The sequence below is a fragment of the Guyanagaster necrorhizus genome (genome assembly GCF_019112545.1).
Source record: "Guyanagaster necrorhizus MCA 3950 unplaced genomic scaffold BT62scaffold_10, whole genome shotgun sequence".
In the NCBI taxonomy this organism is placed as follows: domain Eukaryota; kingdom Fungi; phylum Basidiomycota; class Agaricomycetes; order Agaricales; family Physalacriaceae; genus Guyanagaster; species Guyanagaster necrorhizus.
Genome location: NW_025064889.1, coordinates 1,136,486 through 1,148,834, shown reverse-complemented (window position 1 = coordinate 1,148,834; position 12,349 = coordinate 1,136,486). Strand labels below are relative to the sequence as shown.

General features: G+C 48.4%; 6 protein-coding genes across 6 annotated transcripts; 5 read left to right on the top strand and 1 right to left on the bottom strand.

Annotated features, from left to right (window-relative positions):
* Positions 1 to 27: 27 nt before the first annotated feature.
* BT62DRAFT_1004971 (uncharacterized protein) lies at positions 28 to 917 on the bottom strand (the record flags this gene model as incomplete). The annotated part of the gene is made up of 5 exons (XM_043177095.1): positions 28 to 158; positions 224 to 323; positions 378 to 396; positions 479 to 555; positions 711 to 917. 5 exons carry the CDS (start codon positions 915 to 917, stop codon positions 28 to 30), a joined length of 534 nt encoding a protein of 177 aa, XP_043040869.1.
* BT62DRAFT_931202 (Aldo/keto reductase) lies at positions 855 to 2,811 on the top strand. The gene is made up of 13 exons (XM_043186083.1): positions 855 to 1,054; positions 1,108 to 1,181; positions 1,230 to 1,266; positions 1,316 to 1,394; positions 1,444 to 1,519; positions 1,570 to 1,606; positions 1,655 to 1,799; positions 1,851 to 1,904; positions 1,958 to 2,195; positions 2,254 to 2,374; positions 2,433 to 2,506; positions 2,561 to 2,665; positions 2,721 to 2,811. The coding sequence occupies exons 1-11, from the start codon at positions 1,000 to 1,002 to the stop codon at positions 2,441 to 2,443; spliced, it is 927 nt and encodes a 308-aa protein (XP_043040868.1). The 5' UTR covers positions 855 to 999; the 3' UTR covers positions 2,444 to 2,506; positions 2,561 to 2,665; positions 2,721 to 2,811.
* A 395-nt stretch (positions 2,812 to 3,206) lies between these two features.
* Positions 3,207 to 4,647, top strand: BT62DRAFT_78880 (alpha/beta-hydrolase). The gene is made up of 7 exons (XM_043182288.1): positions 3,207 to 3,375; positions 3,425 to 3,574; positions 3,620 to 3,737; positions 3,788 to 4,022; positions 4,072 to 4,247; positions 4,300 to 4,378; positions 4,434 to 4,647. Exons 1-7 carry the CDS (start codon positions 3,246 to 3,248, stop codon positions 4,512 to 4,514), a joined length of 969 nt encoding a protein of 322 aa, XP_043040867.1. The 5' UTR covers positions 3,207 to 3,245; the 3' UTR covers positions 4,515 to 4,647.
* On the top strand, positions 4,594 to 5,520 carry BT62DRAFT_78752 (uncharacterized protein). The gene is made up of 2 exons (XM_043182283.1): positions 4,594 to 5,314; positions 5,366 to 5,520. The coding sequence occupies exon 1, from the start codon at positions 4,780 to 4,782 to the stop codon at positions 5,230 to 5,232; it is 453 nt and encodes a 150-aa protein (XP_043040866.1). The 5' UTR covers positions 4,594 to 4,779; the 3' UTR covers positions 5,233 to 5,314; positions 5,366 to 5,520.
* Positions 5,521 to 6,008: 488 nt separating this feature from the next.
* On the top strand, positions 6,009 to 7,610 carry BT62DRAFT_948426 (proline-specific peptidase). Its single transcript, XM_043188068.1, has 7 exons — positions 6,009 to 6,396; positions 6,455 to 6,460; positions 6,519 to 6,548; positions 6,600 to 6,766; positions 6,817 to 7,123; positions 7,175 to 7,390; positions 7,444 to 7,610. The coding sequence occupies exons 1-7, from the start codon at positions 6,254 to 6,256 to the stop codon at positions 7,484 to 7,486; spliced, it is 912 nt and encodes a 303-aa protein (XP_043040865.1). The 5' UTR covers positions 6,009 to 6,253; the 3' UTR covers positions 7,487 to 7,610.
* A 2,744-nt stretch (positions 7,611 to 10,354) lies between these two features.
* BT62DRAFT_1004966 (uncharacterized protein) lies at positions 10,355 to 11,956 on the top strand (the record flags this gene model as incomplete). The annotated part of the gene is made up of 7 exons (XM_043177094.1): positions 10,355 to 10,657; positions 10,684 to 10,752; positions 10,799 to 10,840; positions 10,898 to 11,034; positions 11,091 to 11,167; positions 11,218 to 11,420; positions 11,474 to 11,956. The coding sequence occupies 7 exons, from the start codon at positions 10,355 to 10,357 to the stop codon at positions 11,954 to 11,956; spliced, it is 1,314 nt and encodes a 437-aa protein (XP_043040864.1).
* Positions 11,957 to 12,349: the final 393 nt, after the last annotated feature.

Sequence of the window (12,349 nt, the reverse complement as noted above, 5' to 3'; positions counted from 1 at the left end):
CTACCAGCTATTTTAGCTGCTTTTCCATCAAATGTGTCGCAAGGGACCGAGATGCGATGGTATACACGCCACCAACTGCACCTGCGGCTCGACCGATAAGATGGACGTGAGATGCTGCGCCAAGAGTACCCACCCTTCCGGAGTTCCTCCTCTTGATGCTACCCGGGGTTGGGCACACAGACATGATACAGTCCAGCCGAAGCACGAAAAAAAAAAAAAAAACTGTCATGTTCGCTGCGCAAAAGGAAAGGTGTCGCTTTCCCGCTCAAAGACGTCGTATGTAGGCCGATTGTCGTATCTTTGTCCGAGAACGGAGTAGTCCGCTGGTATATCCGGTGAGAAAGCAGGAAGTACTATTCCCTCCGTAGGAATGGTACATCACAGTTTTGGCCGGCCCTTGGGACTAGATGTCAAAGACGCTTCTCCCGTGGACTCAGTCAGGACTCCCTATCACTGGCAGGACCTGTCATATGTTCACCCAGGATTCTGTTCTTTAGGTGGCGGAGAAGGGGCCGGAATGGACCTTGGCTCGGCTGCGAGAAGATTAGCCTCGACCTGCAGACCGTCAAGGATGGTACTTCACGAGCTAGGACGTCCAGAGGAAAACATAAGAGGTATACTAAGAGAAGGTATCCTGAGAGAAGATAGTGGAACCATCATCAAGAGTGGAAGTCGCGATTAAATAGATAGACGTCGGCAGGAAAACATACCGAGCACGACAACCACGGAGTGGCGCGAGAAGCCTCTGTAAATGAACTGTACTTCACCTTGAAACCAGATGGCGATTCGGATTCCGGAACGAATCCGAGCAACGCGTCGTGCACGTGATAATTGCACAGCCACCAACGGGTGGACGAGCTTCCAATTATCAACCCAACCCACACATTACTAGGGAAAAGATGACGAATCCTCGGCATGCAAGAGCGATGTGTAATCCTCTTGCCGCTCGTATAAAAACCGACATGGAATTGAATTGGCTCCAATCGTCTACCTTGAACCATGGATGTATCCCATTCAGTGGAATTGAACAATGGTGACTCAATTCCGGTGCTTGGTATGTGCATTGACCCTTTGTTTCGCCTGTGATTCTGACTTGTCTGGGTATAGGGTTGGGTGTTTGGACTGGAATAGATCCTGAAGCACAGCGTGCGTCCGTTCCGTGGATACAGACAGCTATCAAGGTGTGTGAGGGATTGGCGTAGCTTTACTTTCTGCTAATGTTCATGTAGGCCGGCTACAGGCACTTTGATACAGCATTGATCTACGGTACGTATGCCAGGTTGGGCGTTCTCGTCTCGTACGGAACTTTCCTTAGGTACGGAACAACCCCTGGGGGAGGCTATACGCAAGTCTGGTATTCCGCGGGAAGAATTCTTTATTTGTACAAAGTTTCCGTAAGTTCGAACTGCACTGATCCGCCTGTCTGGTCATGATCATTCTTAGATGGAATTATCATGGTCGAATCGTAGAGTCATTGAACGAAAGCCTGGAGAGTCTGGGAATGACCTATGTAGATTTGGTACGTTTATAGCAGCCGATCCCACACTTTCACTAATAATACTGTCCTAGTTTTTGATGCACTGGCCCCAATATGTTGTCTATGAGAGTAAGACGTTTCCCTCCGTTTGACATCTATCAATCTGATCCCTCCCAGAGGACAACTTTCTCCCGCGGAATCCCGACGGGACAGTCCGTGTCACTGACGAACGGAATTTCAACCAATCATGGGAGGTGATGGAGAAATTACTGGAGACGGGCAAGTGCAAGGCGATTGGTGTCAGCAACTTTTCCATTAAGACGTATGTCCTACAGTCTAACCCTACTTGTTACATTGATTCTAGCCCTAACAGATTGGAAAAGCTGTTCACGGTGGCCAAGATCATACCTGCAGTGAATCAGATCGAGTGAGTCAGGGAACCATGTTCGCGTTTCTGAAACTTGATCCGCTCGCGAACAGGTTGCATCCGTATCTCGTACAAGAAGATCTTGTGCAATATTGCCAAAAGAAGGGTATTGTTGTCGTCGCGTACACTCCTACAGGTATGGATGTCGTCAGGAAGGACCCGGTTATCATTGAGCTGGCGGCGAAATACAATGCCACGCCGACGCAAATTATCTTGGCGTGGCATCTAGCACGAGGCGTGGTTATCATTCCCAAGAGCGCAAATGAGGGCCGACAGAAGGAGAACATGATCGTTAGTCTGTCATGACTGTTTTGGTGTGGGTGTCCCTGATGTTGTTTTCTGTGCGTAGCTTCCGGTCTTGGACCCTAGCGACGTGGAGAAGATAAGCGGGCTGGATAGGAATGATAGATTGACCAATAAAACCATGGAAGTGAATGGGACGCTTTGGGGTTGGACGTATGAGCAGATGGGTGCGTTTCTGTTTCTGTCTGTCTCTCTCTCTGGTTTGTTTTCTTATAGGCATTGTAGGGTGGGCGTAGATGTTGAATTGGCAGAGTTTATCTTGTCTACTGTCTGTAAGATTAGACACCAGGACAGATAATGTAATAAGTCTCTAGATGTCGAAGAGCAACGATACTTAACTCGTATTGTCCCAGCTGTTCCCTGATTCCTACATTCCATTATACGCCCGGCTTTATTGTGCAGAACATCACTTCCTTTCAAACTCCGAAATTTAAATTGAGAGCAATCTCAGCTCAACCGTAAGTATTCGTTGTACATGAAAGCGTGTAGACATTGACGGCTGACAAGCAACAGCACCCAACTCCTCGAAAGGTCCCATTCAATCAAGAACGACATCATACTAGCTGTTATCGACTTCTTAACTATTCGCATGCCTATATGGTCCTTGTACTGTAGTTCAGGACATCAAATTCGAGACGAGATGCGGAGGTGCTTAAGGCCGGAAAGCGTCCAAGTTATGAAATCAGGACATATTTACTCACCTACGGACCTTCAAGACGACTTGGATCTGAAGCACATCTTTAGCTTCCCAATGACCGCCTTCCTCTGTGACTTAGCGACATTGTCGAGGCGGCGCTGTATTCACTGCAGCCTGAGACAGTTTTAGGATTCATGATGCTTTAAGCTTTATGAGCCGACCAGGCAGGGTGAGAAAAATATTCGGGGAGACCCAAGTCGAGGCCAAAGATTGATCGCCCGAGGTCGGCGCGGGGGACCCCCGTTTTCAAATCCCCGTTGTCTGCGGAGTTGCTACTCCAATAATAAGTATGTCGAACGCAAACCTGATGGCGATACCTGTTACTTCTGTTCCTCACTACGATGTACGTGGACCAATATATCGTGGAGACGCGATACTCTCGCCCTCTCAAATGCACGGTCAAACGGTACCGGCAGGATGTCAACGAACGGCCTGGCTTCATTCTCATCTTTGCTCATGGAACGGGATTTCGTGAGTCCTTGGTTCCATTCCGGAGAACTGATTACTGACTGTTCTTCAGATAAGGAGCATTGGGAGGTGACAATTCGAAGGATCTTTTCTTTAGATACTCTGCATTTGATACGCGAAGCTTGGGCGGTCGACGCGCAGACACACGGAGACGCAGCTGCTTTGAATGCAGAGGCAATGGAAGATCCAGATTTCAAGTACTGTGAGTCGTCCAGCGACGTACATTACTTCTTCTGACTGGCAATAGCCGTCTGGGACTATGCTGAAGCCTGCGCCAACGTATACAAGGCCCAACTCGCGAATAGGATCCAGAAAGGCGGATACAAGGTCATCCTCGTCGGACACTCAGCTGGAGGCTCTTCAGCGTACGTGGCAGCTCATTCGAGCGCGCATATTTCTAGTTCACGTCGCTTAGAGCACTAGCGACATCTTTCTTCGACCACATCCCATTTGCCGCGCTCGTTCTCGTTGAACCGACAACGTGGCCGGAAGAATTTACAGATCCGGAACATCAATCACCTATGGTCGCCGTTGCGGCGGAGGCTATCTCTCAACGGCGTGATCACTGGAAGTCTCGGGAAGACGCGAAGAGGTACCTCGCTAAACGTTTCCCGTGGAATATATGGGATTCGCGTATCCTTGGTATTTATGTCGTGAGTCTCTTTGTTTGCCCTCAGGCTTGTTTGACGGCGGCGACAGGAACATGGCTTGCGACTCGATACATCGACCGGGGGCGTGACGCTCAAATGTCCTCCAAGACACGAGGCGTATCCGTTCGTCCATATCCACGAGGCTGTCTTCCCCATTACGGAGCTGGAGAGGGTGAAGGGAAAGTTGGCTGTGCACTTGGTGTACGGAGAGCGAGAGGAGATGATGTACCTTGTCATTTTCTTTGTGTTGTTTACCCCGCTAAATCAACGATCACAGCTCGCGAGAGAAACAAGAAGCTCTGCGGAAAGTATGCCCGATTGCATCTGTGACGAAAATACCTGATGTTGGACATTTGGTGAGTCCCACCAGTATGAGAAACGGAGATCTGCAGCTCATGTTTGCGGATCTAGGTGGTTGAAGAAGCTCCGGATTTACTAGGTGATGCCATATGGAATATCTTGCGCAGTACCGACTCTCCAGCGAAGCTGTAAAAAGTTTGTTTTGTCTTGTAGTATAGACTGTGCGTGTTCTGCTATGCGTCCGACTGATACGGCGCCGACCTTCGCGACCTTGCTACTCCATGACTTTGGTGGCATGCTCTGCTCACATGTGCAGCTCGAGGATTGAGCGTTGGGACGTGGATTCACAAGCGTGCCAGCATATATTACAAGAAGTATGGACGGCGTTCCTTGGTGACAATATCTGTGATGTCGAAACCATGGATTGCGAGTGGATCCTGGCCTTGCAACCACAAACATGAACTTGACCCTAACGTTCTCCTCAACTCATACCTTTCAGACGAATTCGCTTGGGAAACTTAACGGTAAATGTCGGTCGGAGGTGCCGTCAAGTTCGGGACGAGCTCCCGAACGCTCTCCGGGGCTCTTTCCTTCCCGCGCTCCACTGCGGCGTCCTTGGGCTAAGTACATGCTCATGTTAGCTGATTCTATAGCTGCAAATGACTGCTTTCTCAATCTTTCGCTGCCCAGAAGACCCGACAGAAGGTCTGCCACATCTCGGCGTCTGTCTTGTGTTCTGATTTCTCTAGCTGCCTATGAACCTGACACCTGGTGGCTTCCAGGATATACGAAATGCGATGAGGAGAAGATTTGGGAAGAGCTGGACGACGTTTTCCGAGAGTGGGGAGTTGTGCTGTGGTGTAGCACGGACAGCAAGGCTACTTGTACACTAGTTCCCGCCCCTGTCTAGTGGATTCTCGTACATGACGAACAGCAGGGAGCGCGACAACGGCATTGACACGTCCAGGTAGATACAGCCGTGTTCAACATGGGTTCGTTCCACATTCCGTTCCTTCCCTTTGGTCGTCTGATTCACTGAACAGAACCCACTTACGCGCGCATCGGTCGTGCAGAGGATGGGCGCGACTTTGCTATGCGTACATTGCTCCAGTGCTCTAAATGTTTAAGATGTCATAGAGCTGGCAACAACTTCTCCCAAAGAGACACGCGGCGTCTGGATTTCCTCATAGATAGGTTCCTTTGGTCCAGGAAGAAAGACTAAAAACAAAAGGTATGCGTGTGCAAAACAGATGTTTTCCAAAACGTGGACGATTAAGGCGTGGATGTAGAAGAACTGAGCGACATAGGCCTCCTTTCTGAGGGGTGCAGTAAACGTAGTAAAGGCCGTAGTTGTGCGCCTGAGCGAGGATATATAATTTCGTACTTTAGATCCAACTACTGGCTTTGAAGAAATAAGAATGATTAAATGAGTGAATGGATGTTAACAAGATAATATGGCCACTGCGACAACGATTTCCTTACTGTTTAGTGGACTGTTGTAGAGGATTTCGTGCCACCACGTGCGCACATTGTCTATTGTCTCACATGAGGATGTGGGGTGCAAGGAATTGGGGAGAACTGATGGACCTACTTCATCAAATGCATAGATCACTGCACGGATGCGAGGATCAGCTGGTACCGGGGTACATATCAGCACCTATATTTGATATTCACCACGATCACCATCTTACCCGAAGGCGACGGCGGATAACTGTTTCTTTCCCTTGTGAAACCTGACCCAAGACCCAGAGATTGTGTGCGAAATTCCCATCATTTGATCAACTTGACCGCTGCGTTCTGGTGGCCTTGTGATATTTGTAGATTCCCATGATGTCATCATTTGCTCACATGTACCACCCGTATATCTAAAGTCGTAGTCGGAGACACACTCTTATGATAGCCTTCACTGACCCGCCGGAATAACGTCCAACATGCCCCTCGAAACTACTGGCACAGCTGATTTCAAGGTAGGTGATGAAACCTACCAGACGTGGTACAAGATTGTCGGTGACCTGAAATCTGGCAAACCACCTCTCGTCACTCTTCATGGAGGACCAGGATTTACACACGAATAGTACGTTCCTGTATCGCTTCTACAGTTATATTGCTGAAATTGCATATGGCGTGAACAGCATGCTGTAGGCTTACTTAACTTCGACGAAATAGCCTAATACCTGACAAGGCTAAAACCCACAGCGTCCACAAAGCATTAACGGAATCTGCTGGGTTCGTATTCTTCATGCTTGTCTTTGCGCTTTGGCTGAGTCTGCGCTCTAGAATCCCAATCGTGGCGTACGATCAGATTGGGAACGGGAACTCGACACATCTACGTGACGCCCCCAAAGAATTCTGGACGCCAGAATTTTTCATGGATGAGCTCGATAACCTCCTCGACCATCTAGGCATCTCCGAGTGCTTCGACCTTGTCGGCCAATCATGGGGAGGTGTGTCGAATCTCGAAACTCACACATCAGTCGAAACTCACCCTAGTCAGGAATGCTGGCTGGGCAATACGCGGCTACTCGTTCACCCAAGGGCTTACGCCGCTTGGTGATCCTCAACTCTCCGGCATCGATGGAACTCTACGAGGTCGGGACGAATGCTCTTTTGGAAAAGTTCCCACCAGATTTCGTTGCCATGTTGCGAAAGCATGAACGAGAGGGTACGACTAGCTCGAAGGAGTACGAGGATGGAATGATGGTGTTCATGAAGAAACACGTTTGTACGCTGGATCCGTGGCCCGAAGATGTCATGGCGTCTTTTGAATCGTTTGGAAAAAATCCAACCGTTTTTCATACAATGTAAGTTTCCCTTCTCTTCTGACTTGATTCAACAAGATTTATGCTATCAAGGCTGGGACCGTCGGAATTCAATGTAACCGGAACTCTCAAGACCTGGTCCATTGTCGACATCCTTCACAAGATAACGAATCCCACTTTGATCGTCAGTGCACCCAATGACGAGGTGCAGAATGTTGCGGTTATGCCGTGGTTCTTGAGGGTTCCTAAAATCAAGTGGCTGGAGCTCGCGAACAGTACACACCTAGGATTGTACGAAGAGAAAGACAGGTATGGACATTTTTAGAGGGTCAAATGTGCGAGAACTAATTGCAAAATGTTAGATATCTTCAAGTCCTCGAAGAATTCCTAGAAGCCTCTGGGTGAATTGTTAGCTTGATCGAACGTCTAAATCAAATCGAATGCATGCTAGTTCTGAAATGTTTAAAATAGACTTTTGAAGAAAGAGATTCTCTACTCAGACGGCTGTTGCTTGTCACTGAGAATTTGGAAGGCATAGCCAGACCTCACTCATTGACTACTGGTGCCCAGCATTAATTGCCTCCCGTGAGAAAGGATCACATGTATGGCTTGACTCTGTTCGCTAGCCGCTGAAGGGCCTGACCTAAAGCTCTGCTTGTACAGAGGAGAAACGAGTCACGATAAATGCTACGCTTGGCTTGCAACTGCCACCACGATGTCTACAGACTTGCCGCGCATTTGCTTCATAGGAACAGGGAAACAAAGCACCTTTCGTCCTATCGTATTTCACGAAAACCATCTCGACTTGCACGCAACGGAACTTCCCACATTTGCTAAAATTTTGGAAATTTCCCTAGGGACGCTGTTCGTTTCCTCTATGTCTTACACTAAAAATGGTTTATCCCTATCCCACCACTCGAAGGATTTCCTTGATTGGAACTCTTTGGGAACTCGAACCATTGCTCGAGAGCGCGCTCTTCGCTCACATAGCGCTGGTCCGAGAAGGCTACCTTACTATTCACCTTGCAATCAAGGTAGCACTTCATGTCGACGATGATCCCCGATCTCGAGGGTACAATGTATACGAAGCGTTTAGGCACCGGGCAGTCTTCTATGCACATCGCTTGCCCACATCCCAGGGTGACTTCGTCCACAGGCATTACGGAGTCTGAGAGGCTAGTACTTCATGGGCAGGGCACGTTGTCTTCTCTCTGATGGAATTTTCAGGATGGTCATGGCCTGGGCAGATCAGAGGAACAATGCTTGACACGCTGACGACAAGATAGGCGTATATTCTTCCGGCAGGCTGTTTACGAATGTATGACCCCCGATGAAGACTGAAGGTTGCTCACGCCCTACAACGAATTCACGATGCTGGTGCAGACCATAATCAGATAGCGCCAGGATACGAGCACCATTTGCTGTATGGCTGATGGTGTGGCAAAGCCCGTATTGTTGATTTCACTGAAGGCCACACACATACCCGTGACCGCCAGATTCCTCTGAAACCATACAACGCGCAGTTCTCTCTCTGTCCGGAGCTCACCAACCTCGGTGTTGCATTAGATTTTGGTGGTCCCAATACCTTCTGTGCGTAGCGTTTTATCGTCATCCTGCTTTATATTAAATCACGGGATGCAGTGACAGAAGATGCCGAAGTACTCGATGTCATAGCCGTATTCCTCGACAAGTATCTCGAAGAGCAGCTGGGGGGTTCACGCCAGGAAGCTCTAGATGCGCGGGAGAAGTACCTCAAAGATGAATGGCGTCTCGTAGGGCCCGCAGTCCGGCGTATCGAATCTGGGAGATGCATGGATTACGAAGACATTTTTAAATAAATGGAAGGAATCGTATTTTGCTATGTATCATATTCTGTGTGCTTAGGGTTCTCAGTATTCCTTCCGTACAATATAGTCACCATTCCTTCATCGGGTGCGAATTGAGCAAGACATAAAGTACAACGGTCAAAGTATTGATGAAGTCCAGGGTCTCAGGAGAAACTATTAATACAATAAGGCTCGACCAGAAGTTGTCACAAGAGGACATTCCGGGAAAAATGGGTACAAAATTGGTTGGAGCTCTGATACGACAGAATGAGAGTACTAGCAGCGATACTTCTTTAATGGAAAACTGCGATCCTTGCGTGTTAACCCTCAATATACCAGTTAGAGCACCCAGTTGGCGTATGCTATGGAACTCATACTCGCAATACCAGCATCTGACAGCCCAATGAGGCTCAAGACTGCTCTGTCTCTGCCTTCCTCGCGAGTATAGTGCAATCTTGGAGCTTGAGTTACAAGCCCTTATCACATTTGCGCTGGCATAGGAGACATCTGGCGCTTCATGTATGAAGTCACTGCCAACTTGTGCGTGCCGGTACTAGAAAAGCCGATTCTACTCGACATTGAGGCGAGGAATGCACATACTACTAGATATTAGAGGGAAGGATAATCAGGCAATAGAAACACTCTCAGGTCTACAGCGAGAGCTAAGATGATGGTTTCTTGGTATGGTTTTAAGAATGGAATCGGAAAAGGCTGGCATAGCAGGCGGTATTTCTATCAAATAAATAAGTTAGAAATAGGTAAGTGTGGAGCAATGTACCAGCCTTCCTTCATCGACAATCGATACTTTATTCCTAAATTGACGCGTGTACCGTCATCAGAAAGATCTCATTTTCATATACAGTGCTAACTCGACGCGGAGAGCAACAGCAGTCTGAGCCAGGACTCCGACAACATACCTGCAGAAGTTGTCTTCTCATATTCAGAGATTTTTTGTCTCGCTGGTCCAAGGTTGGGTAGTCGAGGGAGTCATTTGGCCCGCATACAAACTTTGATAGGAAGCTAGAGACAGCCATGAAGCAGACAAAACAAGAGGGAAATTGACGAATTGAAATTTTCCAGATTTCACGTCGGGAAATAAAACTTCCTTCCTTCTTGTCACTTGCGGGAAAACACCATTAATGACTTTTTCGTTGTTTAATGATGAGGAAAAGGCCACAGAACCTGGTTATCATTTTTCGCAATACCTTATTGCAGCATGGCAGAAGAGAAATAACCAAAACACATGCCACGACATCGGAGAAAAAGCGCACGCCACTTCAATGTGTCTGCTTTCTCGTGTAAACAACCTCCGCCTCAACCATCCGTGGTCTCGAGACCATAGTTTCTGAGTCTGCAAAGTGAACATGCACCTTAGCAACGTGGCAGCCACAACTGTCTGGGCAGCAGCAATGATAATACATCCACCGCCGCGTGCAGAACGCACGGAATGCCCGCCGAATTCACTGAGATCTCAAAGAGTTCATATGAACTGAATAGGGGAGGCGGTACTGCTGTCGATGATACTTGCAAGGCGACATTATGCTGCCTGTTTAGAAGCAGCCATATCCAAGACCCTGTCTACATCTATGCGCGACTCGATGTGGAACCTAATCGTCAGCCGTGCCGACAAGTGGATATCTGCTCCTTTGCGTTCCAGATGCCAGAGCGAGAGCGAGGTCCCCTCCTTCACACTGACGTGCCAATGAGCGCACCAACTGTCGCATGTCACGTCCCTGATCCACTCAGGAACGTATGCCTAGTTGACGCATGTTATAGAACTCGTTGTCGCAGCTGACGGCCAGTGAGGTTCCAGATTGCGGCATCACGGGGTCACACAAGGACAATGTAGGTCCGTTGAATGAATTTTGTGAAACCTCTGTGATAGTTCCAGTCGGAGGCATGTAGTACTAGTACTAGTAGTGCAGAGTTGTCGGTGCCCAGATGCACAACATGCGTCATGCAGTCATCGCACACGCTACCTCGACGTTAGGACCAGGAATATGAAGCAGTTGGCTGCAGCGAGGGAGGATGTACAAAGTCGTTCAGTGAAAAAGACGGGAGATTAAGGGGCATTTTGAATGTCGTTGATGAGAATCTGCAGAATAAGTTGAACGTTGATGCATTGATGTATTGAATAATATACGAATTGCGAAAGCCTCAGCGCCTCAAAAATGTTAATGGAGTCCTGAATACGAGGCTCTATCCTCCGCTGTCGATGTCTGCCAACCGGGCTGGCTTCTGTATGTGGGCGTTGCGTATGGTTCGTCGTAAGAATAGTTCTTTTCTAAGGAAGATATTTCGCTTAGCTAGAGGAGACAGATCAGTCACGAAATGAAAACCAACGGAAGGCGCGCTATTCCCCGTATGCTTTGGTGCACAACGGCGACGGGATCTGGGAAGGTACAATAGAGATGGAAACTGCGGGCTCGATGTCGGAGTCATCGCCGGACCGGCATCCGGACACTAATACCCCATTCACCGCCACCGTTACCACTACTACAAACCAGTTCGTGGTACACCTACAGAAACATTGTTCTGGTTATCAGTAGATTGGTACATCGGACAGTACCCATTCCTCATTATCTCGCCGGGCATTTGCGACATGAGGAAAGGTTCCGTCCACCACCACCACCCACCACTAATACCTCACATATCGCTCTTTCTCCATCTCCAAGTCTCGTCTTCACCCTCCAACCAACTTCAAATGGTACCCTGGTTGCAACGTGGCCACAAGACGGTCACGGAAAAGCTGGCGAGCTCGGGGGTAGCGCAAAAGGTGGTGGAATTACAGTTTGCTACTCGGCAGGGAGTCACGTCCTGCGAGATGCAACCAGTATCCGTCGCAGAAAGCTCCCCGTTTAATGTGGAGATAATGGAGGACGCCATAGGTGCAAAGGATTCGAAGCAGCCAGATAACGAGAAACAGATATGTTCTACCACGGAACTGGGCCTTGCATCGACTAAGAGCCAAGGAGAGGACCATAGAACAAAAATATTGAAGAAAGCGAAGGTGATCCTCCTGTCGAGATTGAATGATATTATGGCGTAGATACTGGCCTACAGCCTTCTTTCTTTCCATAACATCGCACCATTTCTGCCTGTAGCACGAGTCCTTGCCCTTGACAAGGTAGACATCACTTTCCTTGGCTCTGAGGGACTTGTCTTTGGGTCGCTAGTGATGTTGCTCAAGGAGCTGAATACTTCACGGTTTCATTAACCCCAGTCCATTTCCTCTTGTCCTACGCATCCTTACAAGCTCCATTGGCATTTATCACTCTGTAAAATCATTGTAGAGTGACAACCACCTTACTTCTTGACCCTCGTTATCCCGGGTCGACATTCCATGTCAGCGAGACACAGCTGGTCTGTGGTGATCAAAGATACGGTAGACTGAAAGGATTCAGAGGGAATGGGTGTATTCGCTGTTATTTTCGACTCATGC